General features: G+C 43.7%; 1 protein-coding gene across 2 annotated transcripts in view; it reads right to left on the bottom strand.

Moving 5' to 3' along the window:
- adgrv1 (adhesion G protein-coupled receptor V1) overlaps positions 1–18,247 on the bottom strand; it is a 115,177-nt gene that overhangs the window by 64,537 nt on the left and 32,393 nt on the right. The window contains exons 22-55 of one of the 2 annotated variants that reach the window (XM_034595227.1): positions 16,210–16,583; positions 15,284–15,463; positions 14,543–14,723; positions 14,188–14,381; positions 13,631–13,760; positions 13,273–13,353; positions 12,411–12,550; positions 11,961–12,326; positions 11,309–11,552; positions 11,005–11,220; positions 10,704–10,919; positions 10,104–10,348; positions 9,825–10,006; positions 9,243–9,735; positions 8,842–9,151; positions 8,524–8,733; positions 7,355–7,485; positions 7,034–7,133; positions 6,728–6,907; positions 6,395–6,558; positions 6,114–6,201; positions 5,013–5,091; positions 4,779–4,917; positions 4,449–4,590; positions 3,516–3,781; positions 3,236–3,411; positions 3,015–3,142; positions 2,715–2,896; positions 2,452–2,598; positions 2,277–2,357; positions 1,924–2,188; positions 766–876; positions 441–663; positions 140–344 (exon numbers count right to left, since the gene is read on the bottom strand). In XM_034595227.1, the coding sequence (XP_034451118.1) occupies positions 140–344; positions 441–663; positions 766–876; positions 1,924–2,188; positions 2,277–2,357; positions 2,452–2,598; positions 2,715–2,896; positions 3,015–3,142; positions 3,236–3,411; positions 3,516–3,781; positions 4,449–4,590; positions 4,779–4,917; positions 5,013–5,091; positions 6,114–6,201; positions 6,395–6,558; positions 6,728–6,907; positions 7,034–7,133; positions 7,355–7,485; positions 8,524–8,733; positions 8,842–9,151; positions 9,243–9,735; positions 9,825–10,006; positions 10,104–10,348; positions 10,704–10,919; positions 11,005–11,220; positions 11,309–11,552; positions 11,961–12,326; positions 12,411–12,550; positions 13,273–13,353; positions 13,631–13,760; positions 14,188–14,381; positions 14,543–14,723; positions 15,284–15,463; positions 16,210–16,583 (6,569 nt within the window). The remainder of the gene's footprint in view (positions 1–139; positions 345–440; positions 664–765; positions 877–1,923; positions 2,189–2,276; positions 2,358–2,451; positions 2,599–2,714; positions 2,897–3,014; positions 3,143–3,235; positions 3,412–3,515; positions 3,782–4,448; positions 4,591–4,778; positions 4,918–5,012; positions 5,092–6,113; positions 6,202–6,394; positions 6,559–6,727; positions 6,908–7,033; positions 7,134–7,354; positions 7,486–8,523; positions 8,734–8,841; positions 9,152–9,242; positions 9,736–9,824; positions 10,007–10,103; positions 10,349–10,703; positions 10,920–11,004; positions 11,221–11,308; positions 11,553–11,960; positions 12,327–12,410; positions 12,551–13,272; positions 13,354–13,630; positions 13,761–14,187; positions 14,382–14,542; positions 14,724–15,283; positions 15,464–16,209; positions 16,584–18,247) is intronic. The other variant, XM_034595228.1, reaches the window with a different exon arrangement.

Raw genomic sequence — 18,247 nt, 5'->3', positions numbered from 1 at the left:
CTTGGCGAAAGGATGCGCTCCCCTATAGTGCAATTCTAGTTCAAGATACAGTTTGGTAACTTGGGTTTTAAACACAATGGCTGTAACAGGGTGTACAATGTATATGTATTGTCTAATATCAAAATGTTTTTCTGCTTACCTGAGCAAAGCCGATGACTCCATGGGCATCGTCATTGGTCGGGACAAGTATAGTCACTTGACCACCAAATCCGATCTCAGCCCCTCCCTTCGGATTCTTCAGGCCAACCTGGAAATGCTCCTGCACCTCGGGGATGTCGTCATCCACGATGTTCACCGCGACCTCCAGCTCGCTGTCACCTGGTGCGAAGTACAACTCCCCAAAACTGAACGTGAGGAGGTAAAGACAAACACAACCTGCGTTATTTCACTGTCAGAGCAGCAAGTCGCCTGTCGGTCAATTATCAAAACAATCCGGGTACCTGGGTATGAAATCGGACTGATTGGAGACCGAGGTGAACTCGTAAACGGTGGAGCCGTTCTCCTCAGTGGAAGCCAGGAGGGTCTTGGTGGTGTTGAGGGACGGGACCATGAGAGAGAGGAAGCTAACGGCTGGGGGGGCCCTCAGGATCATGGTGAACAGGTTTACATCGGACCTCCAGGAGTAGAGGGCTGAGCCATTTCTTCCAGCCAGAAGAGCATAAGCTACGAGGAAGAAAAAAAGGATTTCCTCGATCTAAACATGACAAACCTATTTGACAAGTACAGTGGAGAAGTTCGGCTGGGTAAATTGACATTCATGCTTACTGATGCCAGACGAAGTGAAGGGGTGAATCGAGGTGAGGCCTGGGTGAGGAATAGATTGATAGAGCTGTGGTGACGGCTGCTGTGACGCCCACTGTAACACCTCACAGGAAGCTGAAACACACACACTATTACTCACAGATGTTGGTTCTTTCACGCTAGAATAGCATGTTTACGTAAAAGTAAGTACTGGTCTAACTGACACACCCAAGACGGACAAATTACAACCTCGGAGTCGCTCTGCGGCTCCACTCCGCTCCACACTGAGGCATTTCCCGTAAACCCACAACAGGTCTGCACCGAGAACACTCACCACTTTTGCAGACTCAGAGGGATTATGTCTCATCAAAATATACAGAGCGTGATATAAATACATGATCTGGTCTGTACTGTGAATTTTCTCATCTTAGATTAGACAACAGAACAAGGCTGTTTTGTCTATAACAGACGCACCGTTTCCAAATGGCTTTTAAATCACAACAGATTTATTTGAGTTGCGCTAACCAACATCTAGCCACGGCACAATCTTCTTGAAAATACGCTGAGACTACAACCACAGAACATAGCATCTCATTATTGCAAAAACACAACCATCCTCTTGGCAGAACATAGACTCACAGAGTGCACTTGACTCTTAGTGCAGGCCATTCTAATCTCAGCCGAGGAGGTTATGTTTTGACCCCTGTTTGCTTGTTTGTTGGTTGGTTTGTTTGTATGTAAGAAAGATTACTCAAAAAATACAGGACGGATTATCACGAAACTTGGTGGAAGAATGCCGTATGGGTCAGGGAAGAACCCATTCAAATTTGGTGCAGATCTGGATCATATTTTTTTTCCACTTTCTTTAAAATTGTGACGTAGAATGTTTTGCTTGCTTGGATTTCGATGGAAAAAATGAAGTATGTTTAGGGGACGGATATTTACTAGTGTGTGAAATTTAGTGCAGATCCCCAAAAATGTCATAAGGGGACTGTTGGGCCTTGATAGAGGTATGTATATATATATATTCTAGTTAAATCACCACAGGAGAAAAAAAATGTGTTTGATACATTGCTTAACTTGTTTTCAAATACAAAAAGAGCATCTACACTTGTTTAAATGAGCAAAATGAACATGAAGTCATTCATTAATATGATATGATATCAGAGTAAGATTGATCACCTTCAACAACAACCAACAGAAGAGTGTCGTCTGCTCTCGTGGTCATCGTCTCCACCTGACTGGCTCTGCCGGAGAGAGGGAGGGGCTTTGGATTCAGAAATCTTCCATTGCTCCATTGAAGAAGGAGGCAACTGACGGTCACGCTGTTCACGCACACCACGAGGTGGGGAACATCTACACGGGTGAACGGAGTCACACTGAGGATGTCCTGTTCAACGTCCAGGGTCTGGTGGAGGGTGAAGGAGCCACCACTCCAGACAAAAATCTGTGGAGTAATAAAGCATGAGTTCAGTCAAATTGCACCAATGAATAGAATTGAAGATCTCTGTAAACAGTGGAACATTCAGCCTCACCTGGCTTGATGCTATGAGATAATCTCTGCCTTCAGTGGAGAAGTGTTTCACATCCAGAGCTTCAACACCTAGACTTTGTTCCTAAAGAATCATAAGGACCAGGACAATGCCACCGTGTTAAAAGTAATGTAAAAAGAAACACAGTAATGTTGTAGCTGATTGGTTTTATTCTTACCAATGTGATATTGAGGTCCTTGTGCAGTTTGAAGATGCTGAGGTTGGCAGCAGGGGAAAACGGGGGGCCACTGTGTGTAATACCAATGTAGGTAGAACCATTCACTGCAAACCCAACACAAGAGCGGGGGTCCTGAATCCTAATGGACTGTAAAGAGAAAAGGGATTTTGAGTGATAATACGATTTCTATTGGATTTTACTCTCATTTATATTTCAGTTTACAGCACGGGCATCATGTGTTGGCTGTGCTGTGGTTGTTCTACCTCTGATGGCACAAATACACCCTGCCAGCGATACAGCGTGGCCGAGGTGTGGGGGGATCCATTAAAGGGCCTCCTATCCAGCCTCATAGCCAGGACAGACAGTTGTTCCGGGAGGAAGCACCAAGCAGATGTGGGTATGTCCTCAAAGCTCTGGTATACACCCATCACTGGAAGGTGACCGGCTGGAAGGAAAAGAGAACATGTCGCTGCTTATTGGCAGGAAACTGGGATTAAAGGAGCAACAGAGGAAAAAAGCAGATTGAGAAGGTTGAGGTGACTTTAAACATGTATTGGTCTCACCAGAGGCAACAGCTGTGTCAGGCTGCGTCTCCCATTCCACACTGACAGCTGACTCCAGACCATTGCTCCGAGACACGGTGAGGAAGACTGTTCTGCCGCCTTCATCAGCAACCACTTCTGTGTTCGTTCTGTGAAGAAAATAAACCATATATAAGACTACATGCACCTGTGTGTATTTGTACACATTTTCATGGCATGTATCAGATGAGCTGTGTTGAGACCTGTTGAGTGTGGGTCCGATGCGGAACAAGCCAGAAGGAGCCAGGTTCTCCAGGACGGTGATGAAGGTTTGGAGTTGATCTCCCAGCCGTGCGCCTCCCGTTGGGCTGGACAGGGTCACGGTGAAGGTTTCATTCACTTCGGGCTCAGCGTCCAGCACTGCCCAGATCTCCAGCATCTGAAACAAAACAGATGAGACTAAACAACTTTTGATCGATTAAAACAGATGTGCATTGCCAAACAAAAATCATGTTTCGAATAAATGTGAGTATTTTTCCTCACCTCAAATCTGACTCCATCCTCCAGCACCACAAACCCTTGTGCTGGCTTCAGATCGCCCTCTGCTAGGCTGCCGTTGGCATCTGTGATGGTAAACTGAACAGTCACGGCGCCGAAAGTGCCTTCCTCTGGGTTCCGCACCACGTACAGGGTGGCCACACTCTCGCTCAGCCCCAGTACAGATGTGGGTTCTCTCAATAAGAAATGATCGCTGGTGTTGAAGGAAATGACGCCATGTCCATCGTCACTGGCCAGGATGTTCACAGTGGCTGCAGGAAAACAGAAACATAATGTTGTATTGGAAAAGTTGTGCATGTTCAGAATATAGGCAGATGGGAATAAATCAGTGATACATTTTTATGAGCATAACTATAGTTTCAAATCAAATCAAAATCAAAAACAAATATAGTGGAGGCTTCTCCTGAGTCTGTGTAATATTATTAATATTTCATACTTTAAACCATTTCTGATATAAAACATCCTAAGGTTAACTGTATTTAAGGCGTCACTCAGCTTTTTGTAGTCAAATAACTAATGTCTGGAGCAGCATGAGGAAGATGTGCTGTCTCTCTTGTTACTTACAGTTATTTTTTAACCTTGTCCATTTATGCAGAACAAGAATGCAACTGTTCAGTGAAACAATGTTTGACATGTCCCAACATAAGATTAAAAGAAATCCTATAAAACATTCCAGAAACAGCAGAAACAAGTTATTTCTATGACGACGGTATAAAACCTCTTTTATCGCACGCTGCTAATTAATTAAACTCATAACCCTCTTAACTCAAATCTCTATAAGTCTCAACCATGGACTGCACATTTTGGACTGTACATTTAAACTCAATATGGATTAGAAGCTTATGGTCGGCTATCTCATGCTGTTTGACTCAGAAATTCCAGAAACACTTTAGCAGATTATTCTGCTGCTGCGTCTACCTGTGGTGTTGGTGCCCAGCTCCAGACCAGGGGAAGGCTCGGACAGGATGAGCTGGAATCTCTCAGCTCCTTCTGGAATGTCGTCATCGATGATCTGCACTTCTACAAACTTATGCCTCTCGCCATCTACAAAATGGAGTATCTGGGAAGACAGGAGTTTTCAGTTTAGATACTTGATACTGAGATATTTGGGTGATGGTTTAGCGAGAGGGACTATGAAGTGCTTTTGATTTTCGAAGACCTCTTGTGAAGTACCTTGAGATAATGTATGTTATGATTTGGCGGTTTTTAATTACAATTGAATTGAGTTGATTACTGTGTATATCTGACCCTTTCACTGGCGTTGTAGTCCAGTCCCTGCTGAGCCTCCAGATTCTGAGCATAGAAGAACAGAGAGACGTTTCCATACGTCCCCTTGTTCCTGTAGGCCACGAGAGTCAGTGACCTGATAGTTTCATTCACTTCATACCTGGAGAGAAGAACATATTTGCATAAGATATGGATTTGAAGTAGAGCATCGGCAAATAAAATAAGAGATATGTAATTTATGGATTATTCTCCTACATTGTGTTTGTCCATTCGATGACTCCTCTAATTCCATCATTGGCAGCAATGCTGACCTCTGCCACCAAGCCCCGGGTGTCTAGGAAACGGACAACATACAAAGAGTGAACATATAATGACCTTTAGATTATTAATTGTTTATAAAAACTGCAGTAAAAAGTTTTGTATCAGAGTCCGATCTAACTTCAGGGCTGTAACTACAGTGCAAGCACCAACAGCAAGCTGTGCATGAGGAAACTGCAGAGGATCTAATTTCCGCCCGGGAAGGTTTGAGCGGAGGTTTACAGCTAAGAAGCGTCTCCTGTAAGTGGCTTGTGAGCAGCCAAGTGTTTTGGGTGGACTGATTTATGACCCCGTGAATAGTCCTCTCCCATTCACACTAACGGCCAAGACCCTGGGAGGCCAGCTCCGGGTTTAGTTTGGCTCTCGCTCCCCTCACCGCACAGTGCTACTCTGATCCCCTTGAATCCCCAGGCTTCCTCAATCATGGAAAGCATCAATATCAGCATCCAAGCCACATAATGAGTGCTGCCAGAAGAGCCGCCGTGTGTTTACCCTGTGTCTCCAGGCAGAAGGCCGATAGTATTCTGGGAGCCTGCGAGTGTTGCCCTGCTCTGTCGTGTTCTGTCCACTCATCGCTTTCTAAAGTTACTCATTCATAAATTGGACGGTGGTTTGGATTGTGTAAAAGCTGCAGCAGTAACTAACAAGCTTCTTTCATGTTGCATTTTGACTGTCAAAATACTACATGACTACTATGTTCAATGTACAGAAATATTGTACATCAAACTGCCTGGTGAAAACTGGGATCACAATGGATGTGTATTTGTATTTTACCTGGCAAAGTGCAATACACAACCTCTACTCATCAAACAAGGTAAATGATGAGAATTCATAGGAATAAAAGAAAGAAAAAGATTTTATATAATTGCATGAACTATGACAATGTAAAAATGCAGCAGACATAGAACAGAGAGAAACAATGATGGAAAACAACTCTTTAGAATTCTACTGTCCATGCTGCAGGCCAAAGGTGATGAAAGATAAATTCAATATTGATCATAGTACAGATCCACCCTCAGCTGTTTAATTGCTCCATACCTAACACAGGAGCAGTGGCAAGGGTCGTGATGAGTACAGCTGATGTTATGTTGACCAGGAAGAACTCCTGCATCTCTGGAATGTCGTCCTGATAAAAGAAATGGAAATTACTAACTTCATCTTGTTGAACTATGTTAACATTGCAACTTCAAAAATGATGCTGGTACACCTTATATAACCAGCAGAAAAATAAATAATGCACACAAAAAAAAAATATCTTCAGTATCAAGTTTTTTGATGGACGCATAGATGAAAGAATAGAAGAGAACCAGAGTTTTTACCTCCAGTATGGTAACAGGGATGCCAACAGAAGTCTGTCCATCCTGAAGGATCACAGATCCAGCACCAGAGATGAAGTCTTGTCCCGGGTCAGCGAGAGCCCCCTCTACCTGGGACAGGTCCTGTAGAGATCCCCTTAGAACCTCATAGGTGATATTCACAGCTCCTGTACACAAACATTTAGGTTATATATCAATTACAGGGTAAAGGATTACAGTGTGTATACGCTTGACACCTCAATCAAAGTAGTGTAGTGTAAAGTATCATTTAACAAAAAGAAAGAATAAACTAAAGTAGAAAATCCATTAATTTAGTTCTCTTTAAGACTCACTGACCTGAGGCTCCAAACTCTCTGTTGACATAGATCTGTATGGTTCTGTCCCGCTCCTCTGTGGTCACCCTGAGGGATGACTGGGCGATGGTCAGCAGCCCATAGGGCTCATCACTGGTGTCCACAGTGAGCACCGCCTCACTGCCCTGAACATCCAGAGCAGCGTGACCTGTCACCACAACACCTGTTTCCAAGTCAGGGGAATGTTAATCCATGTAGAAACTGAGACTGGGGTTGTTTTTAGGTATTTGTGGTATCTTCACAAAGATTTCACACTCGAGCAAAAAGACATTAAGGGCAGATGCATTACCAAGAGTCTGGATGTTGGACAAGGAAACTTTGTATTCATCCGTGTCCTCTGGTGTTGCATCATCAAGGAGTTGCAAGACGATGGTGGTATTTACTTCTCTCTGGAGGCAAAATCACAAAATTTGTGCTGGAGATATCAAATCACAGCTGTACCATCTAAATGTGGTATATTTTTGTAAATCCTAAGTCCTGTGGTTGATACCTTCAAGAAAAACAAAAATAACAACATACCGATCCAAAGTCTGTGCTGCCAAACTGTGCAGTAAATGTGTTTCATTATGATCCCACACTAACTGTTCAATGATCTCCCTGTGGTATTTACCTCAGTGAAGAACAGTGTCCCTGAGGTCTGGCTGAAGGTCCGGTGCACAAGGGGTCCCATCACAGTCCAGTCTACAGTGACGTTACCCAGAGCTGGAGCTGTTCTCAACACCAGTAAGGACAGCCTCTCTCCTGAAACATCAAATATATTACAGTCAGAATTGGGAGTTAATGCAAAGCAAAGAGTGCAGTAATGTAATGTAAATATAATTCAATGATGGCACACAGCACTTTATATTTCGTATTGAATATATTGTTTTCAATTGCACATGGTCAACTTGTACTAAATTAGATTTCTTTTTAAACTTACAATTTTTTACTCCTGTTATGATACAGAATTTGTATTATCCCTGGAATTCCTGTTATTCCAGGTAATGAATTTGTGTCTTCTTGTGTACTATAATGTATTTCTTTTACCATACACCAGTGAAAGATACATTTCCATTTATGCCTTAATGCATAAATGGACAATAACGTTTTGAATCTTGATTATTGAATCTACATAAGCCCTTCATAAGCTTTAAATCGGTCTGAAATTTACATTTAAATCTGCTAATGACGATTATCTTGGTTCAAATCTAGGTTTGTAAAGACTCAAGAAAGTGTGCTGCCTCTGTTCAACTGTAGATTCCAGAAGAGGACACTCAATGTCTGTAATTGTTTGGATTCCACTCAGGGAAACTTCAGCTGCTGATAAAGTCAACATACAGTAACCACAGGCTCCACCTGCTGCTGCGTACTCCTGTTGCTATGACTGCATTCCCTTACATATGCACTCATACATAAGTAGGACACATTTCTCATGACAGGGACAATGGAAATGGTTTGCAATGTAAAGTATGGGGGTGCTTTATATTCCTGATTACTTGACTGGCTGGACCGAAGAATTGCATGTGAATGGTATGCATTGCAATACGTTTGTTTGTGTGTGTCCTGGACAAAAGACAAACGTGTGTGTGTGTGTGTGTGTGTGTGTGTGTGTGTGTGTGTGTGTGTGTGTGTGTGTGTGTGTGTGTGTGTGTGTGTGTGTGTGTGCGCCTGTGGGTGTCAGGTTGCGCTCTGGGCTTTGACTTGTATCTGTTCTTGTATTATTAAAAACATTTTAAAACCAAACTATGTAGTAATGATGATGGGATGATGATATGCATATAGCAAAAAGCAGCCACCCACCCTCTCTGGCGATGACTGAACGTGAGCCTGGATGGAATCCAACAACCCCAGCCACGTTGTCGTTAGCCAGTATCACTATGGTTACAGTGTCAGAGCTGGGCAGGATTCGACTTCCTCCCTCCGTGTTAACTAGACCAATCATGAGGCTCTCGTTGTCCTCCGGCTCGATATCATCTCTGATTACTATCTCTATGGTCTTCTTCAGGTCACCTGCAGACAGAGAGGATAAAGTGCATATATTACTACATGCAAGTGCTCTTTAAATTCTCCCAACTCTTAGATTCATGAAAACTCCCAAAGACACACTGAATCACATACCATCAAATACCAGAGTTCCTCCTGTCCCAGTGAAGTCAGCGTCTGGTGTGGCCTTTCCTCCAACAAACCTCCACTCCACTGAGACAGTGCCCAGATTCCCTCCTCTCCTCTCTATAACCAGGGGCACCACGACCCTGGGCTCTTCCCGGACCTCCAGGTAGAGCCCCTCATTAGTGGCATTAGGACTGAGGCTGTATATCAGAAATACACCGAATGCATCTCCGTTCACCGCTATGGTCACCAAGGCCTTGTCTGGCTGGCCGATCGAGGGCAGGTTCTTCTGCGCCACACTCAGATTCAGCAGCTCTACCTTCAAACAATACATGGTAAAACGTATTATTTGCTATGCACAAAGTAAACCATTACTAACAGAGGATAATAAATATATGATTGGGTTTTACCTTTAAGATCTGTATGGAGAAGCTCTCATCCATTTCAGGGAATTTATCCGTTAAGATTGGGACTGTGAGGTTGGCGACCTGTGACCCGTCCTCCATAAAGGCGCTTTGAGCGGTCACAGGGGTGTAATCGCCCCCTGCCACAGCCTGGGCACTGAACAGGACAGCAGCTGCAGTGACGTTTTTTAAGTATGTCATAACATTTGCTTTGGAGGTGAGCTGGTCGGCCCCTGAAGTCACCCACGTGCAGGACGGTGACCCTGTGGTCAGAGAGAAGGCCTGGCAGGCGCGCTCTCTCAGGCACGCAGCGGCACACGCAGACTGGGGATCACTTTCACCGGTGAGGTTAACCGTCCTAATGGGGCTCGTGGATGGAATGCCTGGTTTCGGGAGGTCATAGTACGTCAGCAGGTTCCGGCCGTCAGCCTGAGCCAAGCCAACAATGTCGATCTCAGAGGTGCTGTACACGATCTCCAAGCGACCAAAGTCCCCACCTCTGGAATAAAGGAAAAAAGGATGTTAGCATGAGTAGAATTAAAAAATAAAATAAAACCATTATTCCAGAAAAAAATATAATTAAAGTACCTTCTGTGAACAGAAACATTGGCTCTGTAAACTCCCTCCAGTGGCTCCTGAATGCGGTAAACAGACTGTGCAAAGTAGACTGTCCCATATGGGTTGTCATTGGCAGGCACAATTATATCAACAGATGTATCAGCTCCAAGGTTTCCTCCATTACTGGCACCAGTAAGCTCCACCTTAATTATCTTTAAAAGACAGAGTGTAATTAACATTTCAACTAAAAGCATGTAACAAATTACAGATTGGCATCATTTTAAAGTATTTTCTCCACCAGCTTTTTACCTCTGTGATTTCAGGAATGTCATCAGCCAGAATCTCCACCTGGAGCGTCTTCATTGTTTCTCCAGGAGCAAATATCACTTCTCCTGATGTCGGTCTAATGTCTCCCACCGCGAGTTTACCATTGACAGTCGCCTGCCACTGCACCACCACTGTGCCGATAGTTCCAGCGTTACGCACTATTGGCAACGTGACCTCGATGGAGTTAGATCCCGGTTCATCCACGGTAATTGGAATGGCCTGGAAGACTAGGTAAAAAAAATCAAGTGTTATATAATGAAAATAAGATTTGACAAGATGTGGGATTGAAGTTCTTTTCATAGTGGGAATAAAAATGTGGAGTCTAAAGTGAAGCATCAATCCTCATTGTCTCAGGACCACTACCACATGACTGTGGCAATTGATAATATGCATAATGTGGTGTACTTGTGGTTGATTTTATTTTTCCTTTTCTTTTTCTTCTATATATCTGTCAGTACCCTGGCTATGCAGGAAAATAATAAATATATGTTGCACAAAAACAAATTCAATGAAGAACTAACTTAACAACGAGAAATACAACAAAATAGATCAAAATACTAAAACCGTGTAATGCCTACTAACCGAAGGCACCAAAAGGGTCATCAGAAGGCAGTATGGTGATGATGGCACGTGTGAGCTCCCCCAGCAGAGCCCCTCCAGTCGTCTGGTTGATCAGCTCGATGAGAAAAGTCTCCTCCAGCTCGGGAACCAAGTCATTAATGACGTAGACGGGCACAGATTTACTGGACTCCCCCTCTAAGAGGACGACGTCACTGGAGGCTACGCTGTAGTCTTCACCTGCGGGGTTACACACATACATGCTCATATAGACGTGACACAAATCATAGAGAAGAATATTCAAAACCCTGAGGTCGAGACTTACTGACTCTGGCGGTCAAAGGCACAGCTCTGAACTTAACAGACACGTCAGCAAAAATCCCACCGACCCGCGTGACGTTTATTATGGGCCCCACGTAGTTCTCAGCTACACTGACAGCAGAGGCCGACAGCTGCAGGACGCCGAAAGCATCGTCGCTGGCCTCCACTACCACCTGGGCTACGGTGTCAGTGATGGAGCCAAGAGACGGGGAGTTGGAAACTGGAAAGAACATTAAAGGGATATTTCATCACCTAAGTGTCATATGGTTTAGTCTCATTTTATCTTGAATTATTCTTTTTTTTCTTACTGAGCCTCTCCTGCTCCCCTTCGATAAGCTGAACACTGATCAGTTTCACGAACACGACCTCGTCTCGTTCTGGATCCTCATCGTCCAACACTCGCAGGGTGATATTCGCTTCACTCTGATTGGCCGAGAAAACAACTGAATCATCGAGGGGAACAAAATCCCGCCCCTCAGTGGCTCGGCCCACCCCTGGAATCCTGTAAGGGTCCGGATCTGCCTCGTTTAGGGTCCGATATGTTACTCGCACCTAGAAAAACAAATACCATTTGATTTATTCACTATGACAGGCGGCATGCTATTTTTTTTTATTTATATAACTGTGTATTTTACATTTTTAGGCCTAATTATTTTAAGTGTAATGTCTCATTTAACTGTATTTTATTTGGCATTTAGAGGTGGACATGTTTTTTACTTAGTATTTTTGATAATCTTGATTCCTTTAATTGTTCTAAAAACAAAAGATACTAGATGATTGTGAAATAACTTATTAGTATGTACCTATGTTGCTGTTGTTTTTTCTCCTCCTTGTCTGTCTCTGTAATTTAACTCTTTAATATATAAAGGTTGTATGATTCTGGGTTCTTTATGTCATGTCATGAGTGGTTTTAATTTCTATGCTCTAAGAAGTTTCAAAATCTTCTGCAGCAGGACTTACCTGACCCATCAGGCCTCTGAGTCGCAGGATGGTGAGGGAAACAGTTGAGTCAGATTCAGGGAGTCGGACAGACCTTGTTGACTTAGCGAATACAAAAACCCCGTAAGGATCGTCGCTGGCGAGCACAGTCAGAGTTGCAGATGTCTGGGCTCCCAGGCGACCGTGGGAGACGTTGACCAAAGAAACAGTGAAACTCTTGTCCAGCTCCGGGATCTCATCCTGAGCCACTTCTATGATGATGTTCTCTGACGTCTGACCGACACCAAAGGTGATGTTCCCGAACCTGCTGAGGAGCTCGCCCGCAGAGCTGGGGTCAGCTTCCCAATACACTGTCACATTGGAGAGGTCTCCAAAGGAACGATCCACCTGGGGGAGACCAAATGAAAATAACACGATGGTGAACAGTGCTTCGAATAACAGTATTAAACATCGTGACTTTATCACACTGACCTGCAGGACGACAGAGCTGCTTCCATCCTCAGGTTCTGTCCCATTGACGGAGAGTGATTCAGGACTAAACTGAAAAACTCCATGGGCATCGTCTGAGGCAGCGATGGTCACTGTGATGTGGGATGCGACTCCCAGGCTGGCTGCAAGATACCAGATACAACTCTGGGTTACTTTTTAGTGATAAACTGTATTATTAGCTGCATTTTTCATTTTCAGTTTGAAGTAAAGTAAAAAATAAACTGTGGTTAGAGAAGAGGGAAAGGAAATACGGCAATAATATTCTAATGATGCAAGCCAGTGATTTTGGTAGAAATAGCACAATGATAATAATTATAATTATAATAATACATATCTTCTTATGTAACTAATAATTAAAGTGATGTTCTGGAACAAGCACATTAGACTGAATTGGCAGCTTCATTATTTCGGTCTGAGCGACAGCAGCTTAATCTCTGTGTAAAACACTGAGGTCTCTGACACCTCATGTCAACCACTGACCCCTCCTGCCTGAGAAAAGGCTATTTGCTTTTCCCACATCACTTCCTTGGGTACTTTTCACAGGGGTCACGGTACAATGTAAATACCACACACAATTAAACACACACATGTAGGCTCAACCACACATCCTTCTCAGCTTTTATGGGCCAAATCCTGTTGATACAATTTCATCCAGCCGGCCAAAACTAATGCTTGTACGTTTTGAGAACAGAAAATAAGCAGTGACATGTCAAACAATTAGATTCTAATAATAGAACCTGAATTTAAGAAATGCATCCAAATGGATTGAGGAATTATGTCAGTGAAGGCGTCAGGAAACGGAAGCTAGAAGCAGTTTGGGGAATAAAGGAGGGGAGATACTTACCATGATGGTGATAGGATGGAAGGAGGAAGTCAGAGTCACTCTCCCCACTTCCACTTCCTTCACTATGCAGAAACTGATCCACTGATGGATCAGCATCAAACAAGCGTCACACCAGAAGAAGGGAGGTCGAAGGGCAAATGTGAAGGAGGGTGGGCAGGTAGTTACGCAGGAAGGTAGGTGTGTGTGTGTGGGAGAGCACACAGGAGCACAGCACACAAAACACACAAAAACAGTAGGATAGAATACAGGGTCAGTTCAGCTATGATTAGGATAGGTCAAGACAGGTTGCGGATAAAAATGTAACGACTTAAAAAAAGATTTTGCTTGAGAAAACTAATTCTAACTACTTATTTCTCACCTCCTGCGTCGGCATTGTAGAGCTCCACTCTAAAGATCTTGTCCAGCTCAGGGACGGGGTTGTCAACGATGGTCACAGTGATGAACTTCAACCTCTCCCCCGGAAGAAACTCCAGCACACCATCTGAGTCCTGCAGATGGAATATAAAGAGGAAACCAGGATAGTAGGCAAAATGTTTTCTCTTAATCTACTTATTGATACATCATCGGTGTGTGTGCATCTGTAAGTTTAAAGGGATAGTTCACCCCAAAATCTACTCACCACTATGCTGATGGAGGGGTGGCTTTAGTTCTTGCAAGAACTTGTTAGGAGGAGGAAAACATGGCTAAAAACATGGTGTAAATGACGCCATTTTGAGTTGAATATGAATGTCGGGGCTCACGGACACATGGATGACACCACAAGAGCAATATGGAGGCTTTTTGAAGAAGTGATCCCCATTTACTACAATTGGATTTGGATTTGGCTGCAACACTGTTTACCTTTGAAACTCCAAAAGTGTTTTGGGTTAATAGTTTGGGTGAACTATCCCTTTAAGGACTTTGGTGGAAACTAACCTCGTAGTCTTCAGGGCTGGACGCTGTGAAAGGGGTTGTCCTATATCCTACTATGACTCTTCCCAAAAGCCCTTGGGCCCTGGTCACAGGCAGACGGATTTGTCCATCTTCCTCATTAACGGTGATGTGGGCAGGTTCTAACGCTGGAGAGATCAACCCCTTCCCTGGAGGACTGGGCTGGAACTGCAGCAGGCCTGGTAGAAAGAAGGGTGTTTGAGTGTTTGTGTGTGACAGTGATGGTTACAAGAGAGAAAACAGGAGAAATTATAACAAAACAAGATCATCTTAAAAATATGGATCACTTAATAATATTTGAAGTACAAAAGTTCTGTTGTTTAGGTATGTAGGTGAATACCATAAGGATGATCACTGGCTGTGACAGTGACGGTGTTGACAGAGTTATTTGGGTCGATGCTTGCACCACTGGTAGGAGTGGAGCCTGGCTTCCCATCGCCGGTCTCTGTGGACTCCAGTGTGATCTGGAAGGACTCTGCCAGTTCTGGGAGGTTATCATCCAACACCAACAGGTTCAGTACCTAACAGAAAGAAAGTACATGCATGAGTTTTGTTTTTTAGTCCAGGCTATACCCTTAAAAATATCATAAGACATCAAATAAGCAGCACCAAGCTCCTGGGAGTGCACATCGCTCATGTATGATGTGTAGTATGGAAGTTACAAATAAAGCTGAATCTATTTCATATAGACGATATATCTATATTTCAGCTTTCATTAAGTGCTTGATTTAGGATAGCTGATGATAGCAACTTTTCTTTTAGTTGTTTGCCACAGACATAAAGTAGAACCTTTATTATGAGGAGACACCTGTTGCCTCATCTGTAACTGCATAGGCGACATGACCACTAGGTGGAGCTGATTACCAAGAAAACGATGCAACCGGAGGACTGAATTATACGACTGATGAATTGGACATACTGTATATAAATTTCAAATCAATATGATAATGTGCAAATACAATGGATGACAGGTACATCACACCTGCTTTTTACCCACTGAGTGACTGTGCACGATGACACCCTGGATAAACTCAGAGGGGCTCACATAAGGACACATTAATACAGGCACACACACACACACCTCAGAACGCTGTCCAGGCAGAAAAAGCACAGCTCCGGTGGCATTAACAAAATCCTGATGCGCTGCCGTCTCATTGTTCAACGTGTCCAGTTGGGTTACAGTGTAGTTGACGTAGACGTGGTCCAGGGATCCCCGCATACGCTCGATCACACAAGAGACAGTGGAGCCTTCTTCAGCCGTCTATGAGGACAAACAAGGGGAAAAAATGTTAATTAATTCAGAGACACTGGACGCATAGATCAATATCCAAACACTTACTGACAGTTTGTTATGCTTACATGAGCTAATCAGACCGTTTATGTTAATGGCCCAGTCTAATTCCAGCACAGTAATTAAGTGATTTTGAGAGGGAACACCTGATAGCCCACATGCCTCTACGTCTTGTTCATCCCCATAGGGTCTAGGGTATAAAGAGATTCTCCAGTTCTGCTGGAATGTCATGCCTGTAGCTCTGCCACCTGTTGTGCTGAGAGAGACAAGGAACAAGATCTCTCATCTCCAGTGCTGGAACTCCCGATACGCTTCTACAGGAATGCCCTGAGTGGCAGAGCTGCGGCGGCCTCGCCAGCTGTCGCTCTACCTGAGAGGGGCCCAACACGACAGCAGACACATCCAATCCAACTAAAAACGGAGAGCATGCTCTCCCTGCAGCCAGGCATGAAGACTGATGAAATATGCAGCAGGACAGGGGCTGACAAACCATTGGGTTTACATTACACGTGTTTCTATGCACATGTTCTCTCTGTGGACACAACTGAGTGATGACACTGACAAATGCCACAGTAGCAGTGGTCATGTAGAATCAGGTTAATTCAGGAGACGCATCATTTATGCTCAACTGACAGTCTGCATTATCTGTCATAATAGAGTTTATAGAAATACTTAGCAGCAGATGGGTTCCACTAAATGCCACTGGGTGAACTTACATCAGGTATGCAGGCACCGGTGAATCCAAAAAGCCCATTGGCATTGTCACTCTTCATGACTCGCAAAATGGCTGTGGGTCTGAGGAGGGGGAGGCGGGCTCCCCCGCGCACCGCCACCAGCTGCAGGTAGAACACCTCCTCACCCTCTTCTTCATCATCGTCCCTGGTCTCCACCACAAACGACTTCTGCCTCTCATCCTGACGGTAGCGCAGGTAACCTGAGATGCTACGCAGGTCCGTCTTGGCAGGCTGGGTGTGAAGCTCGTGGATGTGGCTGCGGTTCAGCTTGACGTGATATAAGCGAACATCCTGGAGAAGGCCTGTGTAGCGCCGTTCACCCTCAGGATCTGAGGCAATAAACAGTGTTGCAGGTCCTGGGGTAGAAGTACGAGGGAAAAAAAACATTTCACAATATTTAGAATTACAGAAAACAAACGAAAAAAGTTTGCTTGGTTAAAAGTTACAGTTTGATAAACTTGTTTTGTGAAATTACACAAATTTGTGGCTTTTGCACATTGTTCCATGAGTCTTTAATTTGGCTTGAGATCATAACAACAGAACATGATCCCGAAGGGAATCTGCATCGTTATAATGATAAATGTCAGATAAACATAATATTGTTAGTGTTGGAACTAATTCTACTGCACTGGGATCCCAAACATAATCTTGATTAAGGCCACAGTGTGCGTAGGTCCAGCTCTTGCTCATTATTCATTTATATCCTTACACCTCTTGCGTCTATTGTTTCCTCCTCTTGTACAAAGGGAACAAATGCAGTAAATCTGCCACAGTGAGCAAATATAAAGCCCCAACACAGAGCCATCCATCTGTGGCTTGAGTTACCAGTAACAAGACAATAACGCATTACATGACTGATGATTATGTATATATCTGCTGTGATATTTCCTCTCTGGGACCATTGGGTCCGCTACAGGCTGCCACTATTGTCTCCATTAATCAGAGAGAGGAGGAAGAAAAGAAAATGCCGACTGATTCCCTTTAGCAGTAACAATATCCAGCAGTGCAGAGGCTAAGTGCTCACTCAAGCATTGCAGAGTCCCAATTGTGAACAATGAGGAGGCAGCTGAGGGGTAGGTGAATGTGTGTCTGTGTGAATTAATTCATACAGTATATGTAAGAAGTTTAGTATTGTTGTTCCTCCATATGTTAACAGTGAGAAACAAGCTTTAGAGTGTATTTCTCACACAGCCATACAAACACACAAGCAGATGTCCATCATTACAAGAATTTGTGCCTCTTTGAATTAGGCTTATAAAAACCAGTGCAGTTCCAGTCGACATACTTTGTTTTTTCCAGACTCATATGAGGCCACAGTGACCTCTGATCTTTGAACACTGAAATCGAATCAGTTCATCTCTGAGTCCAAGTGACAACTGGTCAACATTTGAACAAATCCCTTAAAGGCAGACTGGAGATATATCATGTTCACGAGGACTTGTTTTGTGTGGCCACTCTAACCTTGATGTTTGGCCTTTGACCAACCAAATCTAATCCGTTCATCTGTGAGTCTAAATGAAGATTTTTCACAAATTTTAAAGGATGCTCTTCAGGCGTTCACAGGGCAAAAAAGGGTTCGATTCCCATTGGATGTTCCTAATTTATCACATTCACAAGAACATGAGGTCACCTTGACCTTTGACCTTCCACCTCCAAAAACTAATTTAAAACCAAAACTGGCGAAGGCCATGAGTCATAGAAAGAGTATGTTAACATTGTAAGAGCTAAAACCAGCCACATTTTTAAGATCTACAAATGTATCAGCATATGATTTGAATATAAATGAATAGTGGTGCAAAGAGGCCAGATTTTGATTCCCAAGTTAAAGGTGTATTGGTCAACCAAAAAGCCATGGCAACATATGCTCAACACACACACACACACACACACACACACACACACACACACACACACACACACACACACACACACACACACACACACACACACACACACACACACACACACACACACACACACACACACACACAAACAGCTGCAGACACAAGCGATGAGTGTA

Source organism: Hippoglossus hippoglossus, chromosome 9, assembly GCF_009819705.1.
Source record: "Hippoglossus hippoglossus isolate fHipHip1 chromosome 9, fHipHip1.pri, whole genome shotgun sequence".
NCBI classification, from domain to species: Eukaryota; Metazoa; Chordata; class Actinopteri; order Pleuronectiformes; family Pleuronectidae; genus Hippoglossus; species Hippoglossus hippoglossus.
Note: the sequence above shows the minus strand (reverse complement) of the source record. Positions and strands in the feature narration are given on the sequence as shown.